At 43.1% G+C, this 22598-nt stretch overlaps 1 protein-coding gene across 6 annotated transcripts; it reads right to left on the reverse strand.

Moving 5' to 3' along the window:
* Nucleotides 1-1780: 1780 nt before the first annotated feature.
* On the reverse strand, nt 1781-19075 carry LOC148043460 (cytochrome P450 2J2-like). Of its 6 annotated transcripts, XM_087726103.1 has the most exons (10): nt 18936-19075; nt 17482-17519; nt 16909-17070; nt 14264-14413; nt 13902-14062; nt 9729-9906; nt 7221-7367; nt 4124-4311; nt 3710-3851; nt 1781-1965 (listed from the first exon to the last, which is right to left on the reverse strand). In XM_087726103.1, exons 1-10 carry the CDS (start codon nt 19073-19075, stop codon nt 1781-1783), a joined length of 1491 nt encoding a protein of 496 aa, XP_087582229.1. The 6 variants fall into 6 exon arrangements, with proteins under 6 accessions (XP_087582229.1, XP_087582231.1, XP_087582232.1 ...); XM_087726105.1 differs by lacking the exon at nt 17482-17519 and having other exon boundaries at nt 7221-7371; nt 9733-9906; nt 16909-17071; nt 18905-19075; XM_087726106.1 differs by lacking the exon at nt 17482-17519 and having other exon boundaries at nt 7221-7362; nt 9730-9906; nt 16909-17071; nt 18905-19075.
* Nucleotides 19076-22598: the final 3523 nt, after the last annotated feature.

Genomic DNA, 22598 nt, shown 5'->3' on the forward strand with positions numbered 1-22598 from the left:
TTGGGGAATGGTAGAGGACAGGAAGGCCTGGAGGAACATTGTCCATGGGGTCACGATAGGTCAGACATGACTTTGCAACTAACAATAACACAACTTTTAACAGGAACAGGGCTTCCTGCCTAACTCTAAATCATCATTAAACTCAATGAAGGTCAAGTGACCTAGGTAGGACCTAGCCATCTTTTATGATATTGTGTTTTGCCTTATGGCCCAATACTTTTATTATTCTTTTTATTCCTTACTGCCAAGTCACTGATTGTTTTGATGTGTGTCATGCTGAGAACAGACTGACAGCTGAATCATTTAAAAAAGAGTATTTCATCATTGGTCATTGGGCAGTGGTGGGTTTCAAAACATTTTAGTACCTCTTCTGTAGGTGTGGCCTGCTTTGCGGGAGTGGCTTCCCGGCCATGTGACTGGGTGGGAGTGGCTTGCCAGCCATGTGACTGGGTGGGAGTGGCTTGCCAGCCATGTGACTGGGTGGGAGTGGCTTGCTGGCCATGTGACTGAGTGGGACAGAAACTCTTTATGAAGACACTGGTATCAGACAATTTGGAGCTCAGGAATCCAAAGGATCGCTATCTTTACCCAAACCATAGTTGACACCTTCAAAGGGATACTAAGTTTGGATACTTCCTTTCTCAATCATTTGTGGAATCTGCTTGTTAATGGCTTTTTAAATATATATATTAATAACCCTCAGAACGGCAAGTTTGCTTACACTATGTGAGTTTCCTTTAATACTTGGCTAATGAAGATTTATGAAACTTTAAGTCTTTTAAGATTCTTAATTTGGAATAAACAGCAAAAGAGTGATTAGAATCTTTATTTTGGAAAATGATAATCAAACTGAGGGACCAGGCAGACTTGAATTTTATTTAAAAATATATGAAGATTTTGAAATTTATTATAAGAAACCTTTTGATAAGAAAAGCTGTTCACCAGGAAAAACATGATAAAGGGGGTTTCAAAGATTGGTTACTAGTGGGAATAATTTGGGTCTTCATTTTACCTATCTTGGAAGGATGGAAGGCTGAGTCAACCTTGAGCCTGGGGAGATTTGAACTGCCAAATTGCAGTCAGCCGGCAGTCAGCAGAAGTAGCCTGCAGTACTGCACTCTAACCATTGTGCCACTGTTCAAATCAATGTGGCTCATAATCAATTAATCAATCAGAATAGAGTTGGAAGGGACTTTGGAGGTCTTCTAGTCCAACCCCCTGCTCAAGCAAGGGACCCTATACTATTTCAGATAAATGATTGTCCAATTGCCTCTTTAAAAAACCCATTGATGAAGAACGCACAACTTCTGAAGGGAACTTCTGTTCCACTGATTAATTGTCCCCACTGTTAGGATGTTTTTCCTTAGTTCCAGGTTGTTGTCTCCTTGATTAGCTTCCATCCATTGTTTCTTGTCCTTCCTCTGGTGCTTTAGTAAATAAGTTGACCCTGTCCTCTTTGTGGAAACCTCTCAAATATTTTGACTTGGTAGCCATCATTTGTTTGGTACTCAATGCACAAGCTAGACCTTCTCAAGTAGTAAGTTTTATTGGCACCCAAAGCGAAGAAAAGAAAAAAAGTTAGGCATACAGCACATTTTCCATATACAACCTCCTGGTTTTTGGTTGACCACGTTAGCTATGCTGTGTGAACCCAGCAATATATTGACAAAGTTTCAGTATTGAGTAATTAGGAGCAAATCACAATATTAAATGACTAGGTACAGGTATCATACCGAACAGCTACTCTGTGTTTAGTTTTATGCTTTTATGGTGTCTATGTTTAAGCCTGGGTGGGAATAGCACACAGTTTGTAAGGGTGTGGATGCACTACCACTTTTACAACAGGCTCTTCGTTGAGTTCTTTCACTCCTTCAGGCAACCGGAAGCTGAAGGACCTCAACAAGCTGGCCAGAAAGATGAAGAGCTCAATTCTTGCCAGTTGCTCTCCCACACAGGCACGTTCACCTGTAGATGAGACAAGACATACAGAAAAAGGATAATGAGCTTCTCTTCGGAGTATAACTACATCATCAAGTTGTTCCTGTTGACCTAGTATCTTTGAGCATAACTTTAACTCAGGTTGTATTGGATGGTACACCATTTCAAAGGCAAAGCTATGCATCCTTGAAAATAACAGATGTTGGATGTATTTCCAGAGATGGGCCCGCAAGAGGGAAGACACTTTCTCACGTCTCCGTCCACCAAACTATTCTATGGTGCACCAGACTACAGGAGGTGGAATGGAGATAATCACCTGTTCCTATTATTTTTTGCTTGCTACATCTGACTTCCTGGATGAATGTGAAAATAGCATGTCACAAAACAGCCCTTCTTTCCACCCCTATCCGAGTAAGTGGAATTTGACTACATTTGATTTTCTTCACCCAGGGATTTAAATACTCATGCTGAGATTATCAGTTCAGGAATGATCCTGGATATTGGATTTAGCATGGACCTGTCCCAACTAGTATTGAGTCCCAGTCGGCACCTTTTGTATTTTGTTCCCATCAGAACAAGATGCAGCTTTCCATAATTCTCATTCTGCAGGGCTGGAAATCAGCTTCTGTAGAATTGGAGATGACCTTCTTCAGACCACATTCCGTTGGGACAAATGACCACTAAAATAGTCTGGTCCAGATACCAGACAGTCCTGTATGGATTACACCAAGGGAATCTTATGCCTCATCCTTCTGTGGAGTCCTGGCTGATTTATCAAATATGCAGAAGGTCTGGGAAGTGACCGCATCACTCACAAGTGCTTCTTTTTACTAGCAGAGCTTAATCACAGCTTGATTTATCATTAGAAGTCATTCTGAAATATCATAAGAGTCTGTAGAGATTCCCAGTAATCCAAGACATGGTTATCCCAAAGGTATTTTTTTCAGGAGGCAACAGGGCACAATTGTGCAAATTTCTACATGCTTTATTGTTCTGACCCCTCCTCTGTCCAGTAACAAAAGCTGAGACATGCTTAACTGGAATGTCCTTTAATAACAAGACCAGAATCTCGGTGGCTGAAAGCCAAGTAAACAAACAGATAAGGATCTTGGCAGCAAGTCCGACAAACCTTGGCAATCAGACTAACTCTGGCAGCAATCCAGCCTGCCAAGTTAGTTTCTCTTTAGTCAAAGCGTTGACTTCTGCAAGAAGGGTGTGGCACAAGCAGTCTTTTTTATAGTCTGGAGAGGAGCCTAATGACCATCAGCTGAGCGTAATTACCTCCTGTAATTACGTAGTTGTTCTTGACGCCAAGTAGCTCTTCAACAGCGTGCATCCCGGAACAACTCACTGTTGGTTTCTGGATCACTCTCCCTTGTCTCCTCTCCATTGATCCAAGGCTCAGGCGCCACCTGGTGGCCAACCAGTCTCTCTGCGCCCTACTCGGAGTCGGAACCCTATCCAGGGTCCTCCACATCCTCCAGGGCCGACTCATAGGGCCCCTTGCTGTCGGAGTTTGGTGGCAGCTCCAATGGCTCCTGCTGGGCCATAATACCTTATACTGACTAGAGTGTAATTATAACTAGTATTTTGTCAGGGTTTTGTTGTTAAAACTCTGTAGCCCAAGGAGAACTTCAGACTCTCACAGTTTTGCAACTAGAAGGAATTCAGATTCCTTGATTTTCTGTTCAAACTATGATGGTTTCAGAATAACTCAATGGTGGTGGTGATAAACTATAAATTATAGGTTACTTTGGGTTCATAGATGTACCTATTCCAAATGGCAGAAACTCTTCCCGTTCAATGAACTTCCCATCCTTATCTAAAAAGTGATTGGGGTTGAATTCTTCAGGTGTCTCCCATTGCTCAGGATCAAGAAGGACAGAGCGCAGGTCTGCAACAATAATGGTCCCCTGTAAAAAAAGAAAGATAGGACTAAATAGAACAGTTTCATAAGGAAATGGGCAAAAATGTTCAAACAATATTAATGAAACATTTTTTTTAGTTTGGCTTTATGGGCCCCTATTTGTTTATTTTCAAAGCAAATCCTAAGAGCTGTGGTTATTCAATGGCAGCTTTCTTTCTCCCCTCCCTTTCATTAAAATAGAGATCTTCTGCCCAAATCCATATTCTGCTCTTCCTTCCATTTTGGGCTATTGGAATGCAATCTGACTGTGTTTCTCACCTTTGGAATGTGGTAGCCCCTCATCTTCACATCCTTTGTGCTTTCCCTGGGAACTCCAATTAGTAAGACATATTTTATACGCTGCATTTCATGAATCACAGCATTGGTGTAGGGCAGCTTCTTCCGATCCTGATAGGAAATTGACTCTGAGAAGCCAAACACATCTTCAATCTCCTTCTGGACTTTCTCTAGGAAAAAAAATGACAGGAATAGAAGTTTTATTTTCAGTATTGTGTTTCATTTATTTATTTCCAAATCTTAATCCTCAATAGAATTTCAGGATGTAGAATAGCATTTAATGCATTAAAAGTAATCATTTGATAGACTCATGTGACTGGGAGGAACTTAAGTATTGAAGTATTTAATAAATTTATAGGCCGCCCAATCCCGAAGGACTCCGGGGGGACTTACAGAAATACATCTCTAAAAGAATAAAAAATTAAAAAATAGAGAAAAAAAAAGATTAAAAGATCACTACATGCACTCAATCTAGGCGGGGGTGGACCTCATTCATGAGGTCAACAGCCCCAGGCCTGCCGGAATAGCCAGGTTTTGGTAGCCTTTCGGAAGGCCGTGAGAGTGGGAAGGATCCAGATCTCTGGGGGTAGATCATTCCATAGGGTCGGAGCGGTTACAGAGAAGGCCCTCCCCCGGGGAGCCGCCAGACAACATTGTCTGGTCGACGGCACCTGGAGAAGGCCCAATCTGTGTGATCTTATCGGCCATTGGGAGGTATGTGGCAGAAGACGGTCTCGCAGATATCCGGGTCCTAGGCCATGTAGGGCTTTAAAGGTAATAACCAGCACCTTAAAGTGCGTTTGGAGACCGATAGGAAGCCAGTGCAGCTCGCGGAGGATAGGTGTAACATGGGTGTATCTTGGTACACCCAATATCGCTCGCACGGCTGCATTCTGGACCAATTGTAGTCTCCAAACACTTTTCAGGGGCAGCCCCATGAAGATCTTCTAGTCCAATCCCTGCTTACTGTGAATTCTGCTCATTCACATACAGCAAAGTCTTTCAAGGGAGGATTTACAGTCCCAGACCTTATCTAGCTTGGAGAGCTGACAGGCCGATATCTGCAGAATATGGCAAGGAGACTCGGAGAGTCACAAACCAATGAAGCGAACTAATTGTCTCCTGCAAACTCCACTCCCCTTTTGCTCCTCTTTTATTTCCTCTGGGAGAGGCCATTCATCGTCCACCTGTGGCCTTACTCCCAAGTCAACCCCTGTTCTTTAGCTGTTCCCTTCATCTGGCAACTCTGTGCATGCTTATACTGGGAACAGGCTCCAGCTGTTCGTCTGCCTCAGTGATGTCTGACTCTGAAGACAGCTGATAACTGGCATATGGCTCTGGCCCCCTCTCTGCCTTTGACACAGAGCCCTTATCCGAGTCTTCCCCAGATTCCAAGACTGGCCCATCTTGTTCCCCAACTTCCTCACTGTGTGAATATGCTGCCAGCTTTGCTGGCTGCTGGTGGGCCACAACACTTATATCATTCCATTCAAAACCTCCAGTAATGGAGCACTTACAACCTCCAGAGGTAAGCCAATGATTATTTGTTCTCCACAACAGGAAATGTCTCCATACTTCAAGGTTGGATCTCTCTTATATAAGCTTCTACATATTATTTCGTGTCCCCCTAATGCCCTAGAGAATTATTCAATCCTATCTTCTTTGTGATAGCCCACTCTGTCATGTTTGACTTACTACTCAGCCTGCTCATAACCAGACAACAATAATGGAAGGTGGGAGGGAAGGCACTAGAAAGTTTGGGAGTGAAACTCTGGAATGCAAGCATGTACAAGGAGGTCCTGGTTTATCTGGTTGATATATTGATCTTTACCAAAACCAAAGAGGAATATGTGAATTTGTTCAGGGCAATGCTTGAGAAACTGCAGAAAGCTCAGCTTTATGTGAAAATGTCCAAGTGTGACTTCTGTAAGACCAGCTTGGACTACCTAGGTTATCAAATCTCAAAGAATGTACAGCGATGGATACTAGGAAGGTCAGAGTGTTTCTAGAGTGGGAGCCCCAGTGAACAAAAAGACAACTACAAAGTTTCCACAGCTTTGCTAACTTCTATCATCAATTCATTCCCACATTCACTCAGATAGCCCTATCGATCATGAACCTGTTGAAAATGTATGGGAAAGCTAAACCCAGGCCCAGCCAACTCCTAAACTAGAATGCTAAGCCATGTTTGAAAAATGTAAACATCTTTATGCTGCCAAACCAGTCCTAAAACACACTGACCCAGATGAGCCCTTTGTAATACAAGCAGACACCAGTAATGTGGAGTTAACGAGGAGTGAAGAGTACAGAGCCCTTCAGCATGCCAAAAAGGAGCATCCATGGGCTGGATCTCTTTCCTCCCCATCACCACCAATTGGAATTGGCTTTGAAGAAAAGAGCTGAACCAGCACATCACTGAGCTACCCAGCCCCAATTCCAACAGTGGGCCCAAAGGAAACCATTGGTGAAGCTATCAAAAGCGACTGAGAGTTGAAAGGAGCAAGGATGGATGTACCACCACATCCTGCTCCCCACAGAAATCATCTATAAGTACAAATGATGCTATTTCTGTTCCACAACCAGACTTGAAGCCTGACTGAAAGGGATCCAGATGATCTGTTTCATCTGGAGCTGCAGTACAAACACTTTTTTCTCCCTACAATGTTCCCATCCCTTCTCTTCATGGCATGGAGCTTCACATTGAACATCACCTCATGCCCGCCATCTTGATATTTTTTATATTCATTATCCTATTGTAACTTGGTCTTCTAAATGCAATTTGGGACAAAAACCTTGGTAAATATCTGCATTTAATTTGTGTTAATGTTTCAGATTTGTACTGATTTCGAGTTTTTAGTTCCTTACTCAATATCTTATTGATGAGTCAAAGAAAGATCTCTGGATATATGTTCCAGGCTTTCCTTTAACCCTGCTAAGTTCATGCTTCTGCTTATGGGGACAACGATCTCCATAGAAAGATTATTATGAAGAATAGATTCAGTTCCATCATCCAGCTTTTCAAATCATTTCTATGTGTTTTAGAACCTGAGAGTGATCCTTGTTCCCATGGCTGTCTCACCTTGGATGTCAGGATGATTGGTCAAGAGGAGCAGAGCCCACATTATAGTAGTGAAGCTTGTCTCTGATCCAGCAGTAAAAAAATCACTAATACACTGAGCCAAGTTCTCTTCATTGTAGGTAGAATCGGGGTCATTGCTGCTCTGATGTTTAAAATGAAAATTACAATGAATTATATGGAACTTTTGCGTGGTTATTTCTGCCTCCATGTTGCAAGTCATGAGAATAAATATTGTCCAGGTAGTTCTACAGGAAAATCAGTGCATGAAAGTAATAATTATATAATAAATTCACACTGAGTAAGACACTGTCTTAACATAGCCAAGATTGAAGAGGGTTTTGGCTTTGGATGAACCTGTATGTGTTTCGTTTTTATTTTATGATTGGTTACTTTAATAAATATTCAGTACAGTGACTAATGATTTCATTTTTCATTTTCATTTTACTTTATTTGTATGCCGCCCTTTTCCCTGAAGGGACTCAGGGCAGCTCACAACTCAAGGGAGGGGAAAAACAGACAAAGTTACAAAACATAAAGACCATACACAGTTAAAAAAGCACAACAATCATACCATTCAAAGTGGGGCTGCAAGTCTTTAGCCCCAGGCCTGTCGGAACAGCCAGGTTTTAAGGGCTATGCGGAAGGCCTGGAGGGTGGTGAGGGTATGAATCTCCATGGGGAGTTCATTCCAGAGGTTCGGAGCAGCCACAGAGAAGGCCCTCCTCCGGGTAGTCGCCAGTCGACACTGGCCGGCTGATGGAATTCGGAGGAGGCCTAGTCTGTGGGATCTTATTGGTCTAGTGGAGGTAATTGGCAGTAGGCGGTCTCTCAAGTACCCAGATCCAATACCATGAAGGGCTTTGTAGGTGACAACTAGCACCTTGAAGCATACCCGGAGATCAACAGGCAGCCAGTGCAGCTCATGGAGGATAGGTGTTACGTGGGTGAATCGAGGCGCACCCACGATTGCTCGCGCGGCTGCATTCTGGACAAGCTGAAGTCGCCGAATACTCTTCAAGGGCAGCCCCATGTAGAGCACATTGCAGTACTCCAGCCTAGAGGTCACAAGGGCATGAGTGACTGTTGTGAGAGCCTCCTGGTTCAGGTAGGGGCGCAACTGGTGCACCAGGCGAACCTGGGCAAATGCCCCCCTGGTCACAGCCGACAAGTGGTGTTCAAAAGTCAGCTGTGGGTCCAGGAGGACTCCCAAGTTGCGGACCCTATCTGAGGGGTGTACTATTTGACCCCCCAGCCTGAGAGATGGAACACTTGGCCAATTAGTAGGAGGGAAGCACAGCAGCCACTCGGTCTTATCTGGATGTATAAATGTATAAATACTAGAGTGAATCACAAACGTTTGCAAGCAGGATTACCTGCATGCATTCTAATTTAAAGTTATAGCCAAAGAGATGTCTCTAACTATAAGCTTTTGTGGCTGCTATGCCATACTTTCTTCCTTATTTCAAACTGTTTTACATTTTTACTTATTGTCAAGGTTGTGGAAGTATCTGTCCTTTTCCAATCATTTCATTAATCAAAATGCCCTGTTAATTCTTTTCCTTCTTAGTGGAACTTCTTTAGAAAAGGAGGAAACAAGTGATAGGTAAACATAAGAGAATGACAAAAAGAAACATTTCTATCTCCCCCTCCCCACCATAAAGGTGGTGAGCCGAGGTGGCGCAGTGGTTAGGGTGCAGTACTACAGGCCACTTTAGCTGACTGTTATCTGCAGTTCAGCGGTTCTAATCTCACCGGCTCAAGGTTGACTCAGCCTTCCATCCTTCCGAGGTGGGTGAAATGAGGACCCAGACTGTGGGGGCGATATACTGACTCTGTAAACCGCTTAGAGAGGGCTGAAAGCCCTATGAAGCGGTATATAAGTCTAACTGCTATTGCTATTGCTATAAAGAATTTCCCATATCTAACAAATGTATGATACTGAAGAGGTACAATGTAGCTCTTACTTAGAAGCATCCAGAATTTAGGTTAGGCTAAATTCAGAATGAGAGCTGAATGAAAAAAAACAAAGACCTCCATGGAAAACAAAACTAGTAGTGCCTCTCGTGACCCGTCAAAAGCGCGAACGTCATAAGCGCGGCGACAATACCGCGGCACTAAAACCGTGATTTCAAAAGCGCACCGACAACAGCGCGCCGACAGAAGCGCAATTTCATTTAAGGTAAGATTTACAGTTAGGTTTAGGGTTAGGTTTAGGGTTAGGTTTAGGGTTAGGGTTAGGGTTAGGTTTAGGGTTAAGTTTAGGGTTAGGTTGAGGGTTAGGTTGAGGGTTACGTTACAGCGCGCTTCTGTCAGCGCGCTTTTGTCGGCACGCTTTAGGGCTAATTAGTCGCTCATTCATCGCGCGGTTTTGTCACTGCGCTTTAGACACCACAGTTTAGTCAGGCGCGCTTTTGTTGTGCGTGCATTTGTGGTGGAACCAGTGCCTCTTGTTTATACATAGTGAGGAATGTAATAAATGTAATAGTATTGAAGTACAATAAATCCATACCTTCTCCATCTGAAGAAGATAATGATCAATAAAATCTTGCGGCTCATGTAGAGAGTGAAATTCCTTGTGTTTCTCTATTTCCTGCCTTGCAAAGGAACGGATAAACTCTGCAGCAGCCATGGCCTCCTTGTGAGGGCCTGGGAGGTGCTTCATTAATCGTGGGAACTCACTAGACATCTAGTAGAAAAAGAAGAGGTAATGTTATCTATTTCTACCAGAGTTACAGAAGACTCTCAATAACTCAGTATAATAGGCAGTACTTAATAATCAAAGAAAAACAGTAAGAAAAATATATTAAACATGGCAGACATACATTGTGTCAGATCTCAAAAATCCTCCAGAAAAGCTCTTTCCAAATTTTTGTAGAAATCAGATAATGATGGAGACAGATAACTCATTATAAAGTTAAAGTTGAATCATTAGAAAGTAAAGAAACTTACAATGTGAAATATTTATTACCATATTTTTGGAGTATAAGACGCTCTGGAGTATAAGACACATCTTAGGTTTTTTTCGGGGGGGGGGAAATAATAATAAGAAAAAAATCTACTTCTGCCTACCAGCATCCATGGTATTCAGCTGACACATGGTAACAAGGTCAGCCAATGAATAGGCATAGCAACTAAGCCAATGAGGGCTATTTGGACTCTGAAATTTACTGTGTGAGCAACAAGGAGACAGGAAGGAGCCTTAGCCGTCTTCTGCCACATACCACCCAGCGTCCGATAAGATCTCACAGGATGGGCCTTCTCCGGGTGCTGTCAACTAGACAATGTCGCTTGGCGGTTCCTCGGGGGAGGGCCTTCTCTGTAGCTGCTCCGGCCCTATGGAACGATCTACCCCCAGAGATCCAGACCCTCCACACTCTAGCCGCCTTCCCAAAGTCTATTAAGACCTGGCTTTTCTGGCAGGCCTGGGGCTGTTGACCTCTTGAATGAGGTCCAGCCCCACTTTGGTTGAGTGTGTGTTATGTTTTAACCTGCTTTGTCTTTTACTTTTTAAACTTTTTAGTACTTCTTAAATTATCTTTTATGTAAGCCGCCCGGAGTCCTTTGGGATTGGGCGGCATATAAATTTATTAAACTTAAATTTAGCTGAGACCTGAAAGTGAAACTGCTTGTGTTTTGCTTGTATTTACTGCTACCTTGGAAAACCTGCTTTTGGTAATGTATTGTCTATTATTGTTATTTTGAATCCTGCTGAATCAGTTACTTATGTGTGCTTTCTGAATGTGATTGCTGCTGCAAACTCTAACCAGCAAGGTCAACGTCAACACTTATTGCAGTCTGATTCAGCCCAACTGATTGGTGGATGGACCAGACTGTCCCCAATCAGCTGTTCCAGGCTGCAGGGATTGCCACAGACCATCACTGCCTCCATGCCTCACATTTTTTGCCTCTGGTGGGGAGGGTGTGTGTGCTACATTAGATTTAAAAAATGCACCCAAATTTTCACCCTCTTTTTTTTGGGGGGGGGGGAAAGGTGCATCTTATACTCTGAAAAATACAGTATATTTATGCATTTTAAAATATAAGCTGCAGTACTGTGGTTTAAAAGGCAGAAGGCACCTCTACACATCAGAGTTAAAATAATATAGCTTAGGTTTCCCCTCTCTAGTCATGTTTGACACTATGGGTAGAGTTCATCTCTATTTCCTAGACAACGAGAGCCAATGTTGTCCAAAGATGCTTCCATGGTTATGGTCACAACTGACTTGACTATATGCTAAAGTCCATGGTGCACTGTTACCTTCTCCCTGAAGTGATCCCTGTTTATCTATTTGAATTTGCAAGTTTCAGACTGCTGGTGTGGGCAGGAACTGGTGAAGGAATGGGAGCCCATGCTGCAGCACAGTATTTGGGTCTCAACAACTAATCTCCTTGATTAGTTTCTATCCATTGTTTCTTGTCTGCCCTCTGATGCGTGGCAGAATAAATTGAACCCTCCTCTTTGTGGCAGCCTCTTTAAATACCAGAATGCTGCTTTCGGTTCCACCACAAATCCGCGAAGCCCTTATCCGCGGAGACATAAGCACGAAGACTAATTCGCGCCGTTCGAAGCGCTAAGGAAAAACGCGACCCTACCACGATGACATAATCGCGGAGGGCAAATCCGCGCATTCCCAAGCACTCAGTACCCTAAACATAACCCTAAACCTAACCCTAAACCCAACCCTAAACCTAACCCTAAACCTATCCCTAAACCTAACCCTAAACCTAACGCTAAATCTAACGCTAAACCTAACACTAAACCTAACACTAACCCTAACCCTAACCCTAACCCTAAACCTAACCCTAACCCTAAACCTAACCCTAAAACAAACCCCTAAACCTAATCCTAACCCTTACCTTAATTGAAATTGGCTTTCTGCCGCGTCACCGTTTTAAAGCGCCCTTCTGTTGCCGCGCTGTTGTCGCGGCGGTGATGACGCGCGGTGATGACGTCGCGGCTTTAGCGCCGTGATTTTATCACTGCTATTTTGACAAGTGCGGTTTTGTCGTGCCACGGCTGCTTTCATGGGTGGCTGGAATATTCCTATCAACAACTAGAAGCAGTAGGTATACTTACCTTGGGGAAAAGAAGACAGGCAGAGGACATGATTGCTGTCCTTATGTATTTGAGAGAGTGTCACATAGAACAGAAACAATGGGTTTAAATTATAAATAAGGAGATGTTAGTTAGGTGTCATCAACAATTGGTTCAGTGATGGACAGAACCAGGACATGGTAGAGCATTTTTTGTGTGTGCTAAAACTGTTTAAACCTGGGATGGATAGCCATCTCCTGGTGATACTGAAATAATTGATTTTTGCATGGGCAGAACCAAATTAGTGTAGCTATTAATGCACCAGCCTAGAAACCGAGATACTCTGAGTTCTAGTCCCAACTCAAGCACTCAATCAACTGGATAACCCTGGACCGGTCCCTCTCTCTCAGCCCTAGGAAGTGGGAAAAGCAGTGGTGAAATGTAAATTTTTTGTCACTGGTTCTCTAGGCGTGGTGGGCGTGGCTTGGTGGGGGGTGTCATGTGACTGGGTGGGCGTGGCCAACTTTAAAAAAAATTTAAAGCATTTTTTAATACCTATTCACCCGAACCGATAGTAAAAAATGCTTTATGAAGCATTTGTCCAGAATGCAGCTGTGCGAGCGATTGTGGGTGCACCTCGGCACACCCACGTTACACCTATCCTCCGTGAGCTGCACTGGCTACCGATCGGTCTCCGGATACGCTTCAAGGTGCTAGTCATTACTTATAAAGCCCTTCATGGTATTGGACCTGGGTACTTGAGAGACTGCCTGCTGCCAATTACCTCCCAAAGACCCATTAGATCGCACAGGGTTGGCCTCCTCCGGGTTCCGTCTACCAGCCAATGCCATCTGGCTATGACCCGGGGGAGGGCCTTCTCTGTGGCAGCTCCAGCCCTTTGGAACAAACTCCCCGCAGAGATTCGGACCCTCACCTCTCTCCAGGCCTTCCGAAAAGCCGTTAAAACCTGGCTGTGTCGGCAGGCCTGGGGTTGATGAGCTCCCTTCCCCTCTCGACCTGTGTGGCTGTTGGTTATTTTAAATGCTTGTCTTGTACTTTTGTGTTCCCTTTCCCCCTTGAGTTGTTCGCCGCCCTGAGTCCCTCTGGGAATAGAGCGGCATATAAATAAAACAAATCAAATCAAATCAAATCCAAAAGAGCTTTTTACTACTGGTTCGGGTGAATAGGTAATAAAAAAAACCTATTTTATTCAGTTTTTAAAGCATTTTTTCCTGCCAGTTGGGGGCAAATAGGCAGGAATAAATGCTTTAAAAAGTGTAAAAAAAACCTTCCAACACGGATAACAGCTGAGCTGCGCGATCCCCAGAAGCTTCTTTTTAAATACCGGTTTGTAGAACCAATGACAATTGTCCCTACCGGCTCGCGCGAACTGGTGTGAACCGGTAGGATTTCACCCCTGGGCAATGGCAAATGAATTCCAAAATCTTGGAAATTGCAAAGACTTGTCCAGGGCTCTCACCTTGAGTCATGACTGGCTCAATAACAGACACATGTACTGGGGAGAAAAATGTATTAGATGATCCCCAAGGCTTCCTTCATGCCTTACATTGTTCATTACATGAAATTACAATGGGAACATGATTGGTCTGGGAAACTTTATCTCTTTAATAGAAAACATGACTTACCAAGTGGAAAAAAGTAGCAGTGAACTTCACAAGCCTTTCAAGGGCTTGAATTAACTTCTGGAAGTTCTTATCTTCTGGAGCAAACTGATATCCAAAACTCAAAGCACATATGATATTAGAAACTGCATTTAGCACTGGAATTGAAGGATCAAAGGGCTGTCCTGCAAATGAAGAAGATTCATAATGATTTTTTAAAGAAAAGGGCTTCTATGGGGATGATAAAGAGAATTGGGAACTGTCAAATGGTTTTTTTTATAATTAAAAATAAAATACATCTGTTTTTATTTGAAATATTCAAAAATAGAAAAGATTTTTTCAGGCTCAAAGAACTTAAGTGATGGTCATTATCCCAAATTACAGACCTTTTGTTTGTCTAAAGATCTCCACCAATGTCTGAGCCACATCTTCTATCTGGTGCTCAATGCTTTTCTTCCCCAGGCCCAGCTTCCTCAGAGAAGTGATGGCAATGTGTCGCTGATGTTTCCAGGTGAGGCCATTGGAGGTAATAATTCCTGTGGGCATCAGCAGATAGAGTTAAACGATTCCTGATAACATTCATGTTAAAAAAAAAAAACAGGTCTAGTTGTTGCCTAATATCTTAGAAAGAATTTGGGCAAACTCAGAGAAAACTTGGGAAAGATTCCTTGGATGAAAATCCTAAAATGGAAAACAACTCAAGAAGCTTGGGAAACTCTGAAAAATATTATCATAAAAGCCCAGTCCAGCACAATACCACTGACAAAAAAAAAAGAAATCCAAGAAGAAACCAATATAGCTGCAAAAAGATCCAAGAGTTCTAAAGGAGATCATGGTCATCTCAGAACCACTCTACCACATCTTTCAAAAATCCTGAGGAGCACTGAGGAACTACCAGAGGACTGAAAAAAAGCTGATGTGGTTCCCATCTTCAAAAAAGGAGAGAAAAAAACAGACCTAGGATCTGCAGACCAATCAGCCTAAGACCAATATCCAGGAAGATACTGGAAAAGATAATAAACAAAACAGATCTGCCAACATCAAGAAATGAGTAAAGTAATAACTGGGAATCAGCATGGGATTGTTAAAAACAGATCATATCAAAGCAATCTTATCTCAAGATGATTAGGGGACTGGAGTTTAAAATATGATGAACAGTTGCAGGAACTGGGCATGGCTAATCTAATGAAGAGAAGGACCAGGGGAGACATGATAGCAGCGTTCCAATATTTGTGGGGCTGCCACAGAGAGGAGGGGGGGGTCAAACTATTTTCCAGAGCACCTGAAGGCCAGACAAGGAATAATGGATGGAAACTGATCCATGACAGATTCAAGAAATTTTCTGATAGTGAGAACAATCAATCAATGGAACAGCTTGGCTTCAGAAGTTGTGGGAGCTTCATCATTTGAAGCTTTCAAGAACAGACTGGACTGCTATCTGTTAGAAATGGCGTAGGGTCTCCTGCTTGGGTGGAGGGGGGTGGACTAGATGACCTACAAGGTCCCTTCCAACTCTGTTAATCTCTTGGATTTTTGGTGAGAATACTAAATAAATGAACAAAACATTATAAGGAAAGCTTAGTCAGCATGTAATAGTCTTTACCTGACATATTTAAGTATGTAGCATAAAAGAGCAACCATTTTTTTTATTTTAAAAATAACTTCAAATTAAGGAACTAGAGAATCATATATATTTCAAAGATCAGTTATTTTGTACCTTGGTCCAAGGGTACAAAATAACTGAGCAAACAAAGTAAAGGCTGCCGAAAACTATGGTCAGCTTGCCTTCCGGAGTCTGGACCAGCCGCTGTGGAAGGTAAGCAGCCCGAACAAAGAGGTGGTGGTGGGGGAGGAAGTGGGGCTAGGACCAGGGCTGCTAAAGGAGAGGAAATGGGGGTGACTGATGAAAGGAGGGTGGGATGGTGAGAGGGCAGTGGCTCTGGGTGAAGGCCAGAGCCGAGGAATGGTGCATTCCCCTACCTGGCCGAAGCAGTTGGTGAGTGGGTGGTGGCTCCGGAGCCTCAGGTAATGGTGTATTCCTGGAGCTCTGGCCCCTGACCCAGGGTGAATGGGCAGCATGCTTATGTATCTTTGGTGAGCTGAGCAGAGCAGGTGATGCACAGAGACGACTGGCAAAGCGCATAGCTGGGTCGCGTGGTGAAGCGAAGCCATATATAAGGCTCGGATGGGTGCGGCGAGTGAGTGAGCATTGAGTGAGTGTCAGGTGGGTGTGCAGGACAAGTGAGCAGTGACAGGGAGACAAGTTTACGGGCCTGACCAGTCAGCCATTGCGACCAGTTTGCCGACATTGTCCAAATTGCCACCACCGGTTTGTGCAAAGCGATGCGAACCGGCTGAATACCACCTCTGGTTATAATGCAGTACTGCAGGCTAATTCTGATGACTGCTGACGGTCAGCATTTCAGCAGTTAGAGTCTGGGGGTCTGGGGCTGATGAGTTCCCAGCCCCACTCGAATTTGTTGCGACTGTTGCTTATTTTAACTTGTTTTGTCTTGTTTGTTGTTTGTATCCCCCCCCCCCAACTTGTTTTGTTAGCCACCCTGAGTCCCTCGGGAATAGGGCGGCATACAAGTGGAATAAACATTTCCAAACAAACATTTCCAAACAAGCATTTCTTACTGACTGAAGGTTGACTCAGCCTTCCATCCTTTCCAGCATTTTCATTTTTAAAATGAGGATCCAGACTGTGGACAACATGCTGTAAACCGCTTAGAGAGGGCTGAAAAGCACTGCAAAGCGGCATATAAGTCTAAGTGCCATTGCTGTTAAGATTTATCAGTTATTTAGTGAAAAAGAATTTCTAAACCAGTATACAAATGTAACAAATTAAATAGAAAGTTAAAAGAAATGTACAATAGTTTGGTATAAAGTGGAGTAAGCAATATTTCTTTTCCTTATCTTAGTTCTATAAATCATTTTATTTACCATACCCCATGCTACAAATAATATTACCACAAATTGTAGCACTGCGATAGTTATTGCCATAGAATTTCATACTGCTTGCACTTACCCATTCCTTTCCCTATAGCAATTAAGGAAGGATCATTTGGTCGATCAGAAAATCCATCTGAGAAGCCGGTCATTCCTTCTTTCACAGCTCTGAATCCAGATAGCACTACTAGAAGGTGAGATCCAGCCCACATGGTGTATATATTTCCATATCGTTTTGCAGGCTGCCAAGTGAATCAGCAAGGTTATAATCAAATGAAACAGATCATTTACAAGCAATATGCCACCTACGGTCTTTCCTAAATTCTTAGAACTAAGACATCTGGAAGTTGAGTCCTGGCAAATGGGCTTCTTTTCTTGTTGGTTCAAAACATTTTACTGCTTATCCTAGTAGCTTCTTCAGTCTGAGCAAATTGTTTGAGGGATCCCATATATCAGTGGTGGGTTTCAAAAAATTTTAGAACCTCTTCTGTAGATGTGGCCTGTTTTGTGGGAGTGGCTTGCCAGCCATGTGACCGGGTGGGAGTGGATTGCCAGCCATGTGACTGGGTGGGAGTGGATTGCCAGCCATGTGACCGGGTGGGAGTGGATTGCCAGCCATGTGACCGGGTGGGAGTGGATTGCCAGCCATGTGACTGGGTGGGCGTGGCCAACTTGTAAAATGTGGTGAAACTCACTTAACAACACTCTTACTTAGCAACCAAAATGTTGGCTCAGAAACTCTGGCATTTGAAGCACGCAAGTCTTAAAGCTGACAAGTTACAAGACCCTTGCACCCCTAACCCTTTAGAAAAAAAACCCAGGGGTGTTCAAACCTAACAGCTTTAAGCCTTGTGGACTTCAACTTCCAGAATTCCTCCTCTCACTCTTCATCTTGATGATGTGCGGACAGGTGGGGGGAGGGAGCTGGAACTGGTTCTAAACGGCACTGTAGAACTGACAGGAACCCACCCATGCCATATATCTCCTTCAGAGAAGTTTCATTTCTCACCTAATCTGAACAGGCACCTTAGGCCATTAGGCAGAGAGTCTTTGGGATACAACCCCTAAATCTTTTATTCCAGATGGGTCCTTAAGATTGACAAAAATGTTTAAAGACAGGTCCGCTAAATGTTGGAAGTGTAACCAGACACCTGGTTCATATTATCATATGTGGCGGACATGCCCAGAAACAAAAAAATACAAATATATATATCAGTGATGTGCGGTCAGCTTTAGCCCTGGTGAGGCACTTTTTAGACTTGTGGACTTGTGTTATTCTATTCTATTCTATTCTATTCTATTCTATTATTGGGGTTGATGAAAGAACAGCAATACTGAAGCATTTTTTCTTCATCTGATGGGCTGCAACCTGGATTGAGATTGGCCATAAGAGCAATACAATCTCCATACAAACTATTGGGAATGTTGTTTTAAAAATGATCAAATTCATACAGTTGATTCATACAGATACTGTGGAGGAGCAGCTTGTTGGCCAATAGTATCCTCAAACAGAAAGAGTCTGATAACATCCATTCAGACTACAGGATGCCTTATAACACTGCTGCTTTTCTCATAACTAATATAGTAAAGTGTTCCCCAGCTTCTCTCAGACCAAGAAGAGAAAGGGACTGCACAGAATTATGATGGTGTCTATTGGAGGAATATTACTACAGTACCGTCAGTACACTTCGTGTTCTGTTCATTGCTGTTTGTTCCTGCAATAAAGTTGAGTTGAATTCACCTCAGGCTTGAGTCTTAAAAATTAGAAGTTTTAAATAGAAAGATTAGAGAAGAGAAAGAACTAAAAGGAAAGGAATGAATCTGCCTTCCAAAAATTAAAGTCCATTATTTCACATCCTGCTCTGTGAAAGTTTGGTGAGAAGGCCTTGCCTTGAATTCTCTGGTTTGATGAGGAAAATAAGTAATCAAATATCATAAATAGCACTGAATTAATTAAAGTCTAACCATGCAAAAATATTTTACCAGGTTAATACATTTGTCTATAGTTATAGAACAGAGAAAATAATTAAGAATTACTTTATATATTGTTGGTTAATTGTTTAAGAATGAAATACCTTGCGGAAATAATCTTCATGAAGGGAAAACCCATAAGCCCACAAGGTACCAATGAGAGGTAGAGCCAAAGGACCAGGAGGCAAATGTCTTCGGGACCAGAGTTGTTTCAAGAAGAGGAGAATGAGCAGAGCAAGCAGCAAAATGAATAGAAATATCCCCATCGCCATCATTGTCCTGGCTTGTTCTTTTTCTTTGAGGCTCTTCAGTTGATCTGGAAGTGGTTGTATCCTTTCCTTTGATGTGATCTGCTTTTCTTCCTTCCTTCTTTGATGGGAAAAGAATAGCAACATGTCTTTTAATGCTGTGCCTGATTGTTGCTGGTACTTTGTCAAAAGATATTATCACAGTAATTGAGATTGTTTGAAATTGACCTCTGAAATGTGCCAGTTTCAGATTGGTGCTGGCACTTTGTCAAAAGATATTATCACAGTAATTGACATTGTTTGAAATTGACCTTTGAAATGTGCCAGTTAATTAAGAGAGAAAGAGATGTTTAAAAAATCAAGGGCTGTTGTGGTCCACCGGCAGCCTGTGGAGCTGGCAGCAGAATCAGACAGTGAGGAGGTTGGGAGGGACATGGGCCAGTCCTGGAGTCTGGGGAAGGCTCGGACGAGGGCTCTGCATCCAAGGCAGAGAGAGGACCAGGGCCATCTGGAAGTTATGTGCTGCCTTTGAAGTTTCCAGAGTCAGACATCAGTGAGGCAGAGGAAAAGGAGGAGCCTGTTCCCAGTGCGCAAATGCTCAGAGCTGAGAGAAGGCAAGAACAGTTAAGACAAAAGGGATGACCCAGGAGTAAGGCTTAGAGATGATTGGCCCCTCCCATAAGACATAAAGGAAGAGCAAAGTTCTGGTCGGTTTAAATTCTGAAGCTCGGTTTTGACTCTGTGCTCCATGTGGCCTTGCAAATCTAATTGGCAATTAGGTCTTTGGCAGCGTTTCAAGGGAGATAATGGTGGGTGCTTATCAGCCTTATCCCGAAAGACTTTGGCAAACTTCTGTCGGAGTCTTTACAAACTATTTGTGACTCATTATGGGCTATGAATGAACATAATTCACAGCCGTTGAAATAAAAAAGTGGGTTTTGGGATTAGTCTTTCTCAGGAAGCCTGGGTCAGAACAAGGGCTGTGTAATCCAATTTATCCCTAGCATGATATTATGCCAGAATTTATTTGAAAATGATGGTGTTCCATGTCCATATAATCTATCTGAATACAAAGGAGAATCTTAGGGGTCACGGAGATATTATCTACTCCACTATTGTTTCAACATCAGAACATTATCATGAAAAAAAACCCTCTCGCTCAACTTCCCCTCCAAATAAGAGAACATCTTCATGAGGGCAACACATTGTTTGAGAACCATCTCTGGATCTGTGCAGTAGATCAGGTTCTTCTGGAACTAAAACAAATCAATACCATGATCATAATAATTTGAGGCTATTGCAATAGATCTTGAAGCAACCTACAGCCAGGTTTGAGGGTTTGGCCTTGATTAAAGTCATGTGGTCACAAAAAACGTTTCTCTTGAATTTCATGTGCCTTTTGGACTAATGCCAACTAGGGAGCTAGATGAAATACTGAGAAAGTTAATGAATTAGGGTTGCATGAACAATAATGCTAATCTACAAAGACCTCTGATACACCTTGACATAAATGAAGATTTCAATGGAAGAGCAACCAGGAGGAGGATAACCTGGCTATTTTGACAGATGAAGAATAACTGAGCTTGCCCCTCCCAAACCACTGTATTTCACCATACGAAAATAATTTCAGCGTATCAATTGTCTCACTAGAGGCAAGAATACTTAAGATCATTGCTATGCAACATTAAAAGATGCTTATCAGTCTTTACCATGAGCAGCTGTGGGGCATTTTAATCATTGCATGACTTAAAACCATGAAACCAACAATTAAATCAGTGAGGAGGAGGCAAAGCTAAAGCTCCAGCCTTGCCTTGACTGCACTGATTGGAATGTTTTTGAAGATACCTCTGCAAAGTTGGATGAACTCACAGATACTGTAATATCATATGTCATTATTTTGTGAAGACTTATATGTGCTGACCAGAAACCTGCAAATATACAGGAATGAAAAAAATGCATTGGTTACCATGTGGATCAGGGGTGGGTTTCAACCAGTTCGCGGCGGTCCCTGCGAACCGGTTGGTCGGCGAACCCGGAAGTAAGTAACATCCGGGAACGGCGAAGGGCGCACCTGCCCGCCCGCGGTCCTTACCCAGTTTTGACGAGTTCTGCGCTTCCACGCATGCGCAGGATGCATACAGCGCCTGTGCAATCCTCCAGGAGCAGCTGGAGCGTTGCGCAGACGCTAGTATGCATTCGTGCACCGGGCGCGTGCACGAGGACGCTGCCGGCCCCGTTCCAACCGAACCGGTTGGAATGGGCCGAGAAACCCACCCCTGATGTGGATGTTTCTGCACTGGGATCTAGATGGGTGGCACAGCCATTTATTGTTTGTTTGTTTGTTTGTCAAACATGTACAAGATAGCAGGTGTTAATATAAACATGGACAAGAACAAAGGAAATGAGTACAAATAAATAGAGCCAGTCGGACAGGGACGGTAGGCATGCTGGTGCGCTTATGCACACCCCCTTTACGGATCTTTTAGGAATGGGGTGAGGTCCACAGTAGGGTTTAAGGTTCAATCTGTGGGGGTTTGAGGATGTAACAACAGAGTCAGGTAGAGCATGCCAGGCGTTGAGCGCTCTGTTGCTGAAGTTGTCTTTTCTGCAATCGAGTTTGGAGCAGTTTACCTTGAGCTTGCATCAAGGTAATTTTTTTCTTGTTCTGTTAATTCTGTTGGCAGCTTTATACACCTTCAAGCATGGTATCCCTTGGGCTATTGGTAAAAGTTTGCTCTGGTTGGAAAACTCCCTAGGAAAAATTTATTCAAAATGAAAAAAAAAAGTGATGCTAAGAATTAATGGAAAGTAATGTTTTATTGGCATCCAAAGGGGAAACAAAGAAAAAGAAAACTTAACCATGCGGCAACTTTTGCATAGACAATCTCCTGATCTTTGAAGCAGCAATACATTGAGCAGGTTTCAGTGTTGAGTAAACAGAAGCAAAACACAAGATTAAATGAATACTGTATATACTCAAGTATAAGCCTAGTTTTTCAGCCCACTTTTTGAGCTGAAAAAAGCCGCCTCGGCTTATACTCGAGTCAGTGAAAAATTTGCCCGAAATGGAGGAGAAAAAGGGGCGGGGCCATGCCGCTGGGTGACGCTCGTGAATGGCCCAGCGCCCCTGAGTTTCCCCTCCCTCTGTGTCAGTTTGCCGCGCAGCGTGCACCGCACCATCCCCCCTCCTCACGTTCTAATGTAATGCAGGGCTATCTTACGATTCCCCTTCCTCCCCCTCCTGCCGCTCTGCACGGATGTCCCACCTCCTCCTCGTTATGGCAAGCAGCCACATAGCGATGTCCCACCTCCTCTGGTACAGTGATCCAATGATAGGAATCACTGTGCCGTGTGTCATAGGAGGCGGGACATCATCATCACAGCGGGACATCAGCATCATGAGGTGAGTGAAGTATTTCATTGAATACACCGGTATTGTGTGATAATAATTTGTTATGCAGAGCAAATTTTTACAATGGCTACTGTATATTTAATGGGCACAGGCAGGCTGTATATGTTATTCAATGGGCAATGGCATTATTGGTATCTA

Source organism: Thamnophis sirtalis, unplaced genomic scaffold (assembly GCF_051295495.1).
Source record: "Thamnophis sirtalis isolate CommonGarterSnake01/CBP01778 unplaced genomic scaffold, rThaSir2_p1.2 scaffold_11, whole genome shotgun sequence".
Lineage (NCBI taxonomy): Eukaryota > Metazoa > Chordata > Lepidosauria > Squamata > Natricidae > Thamnophis > Thamnophis sirtalis.

What these genes read in the sequence shown, in the direction of transcription:
- LOC148043460 (XM_087726103.1), bottom strand. Translation starts at nt 19,075, where the DNA reads ATGATGGCGATGGGGATATTTCTATTCATTTTGCTGCTTGCTCTGCTC. An exon ending in TCTTCTTCAGATGGAGAAGG is followed by an intron (nt 7,368 to 9,728) that starts TATGGATTTATT and finishes TTCATTTTAAAC; the next exon opens with ATCAGAGCAGCAATGACCCC. An exon ending in GTTTCTGCCATTTGGAATAG is followed by an intron (nt 1,966 to 3,709) that starts GTACATCTATGA and finishes TCTCATCTACAG; the next exon opens with GTGAACGTGCCTGTGTGGGA.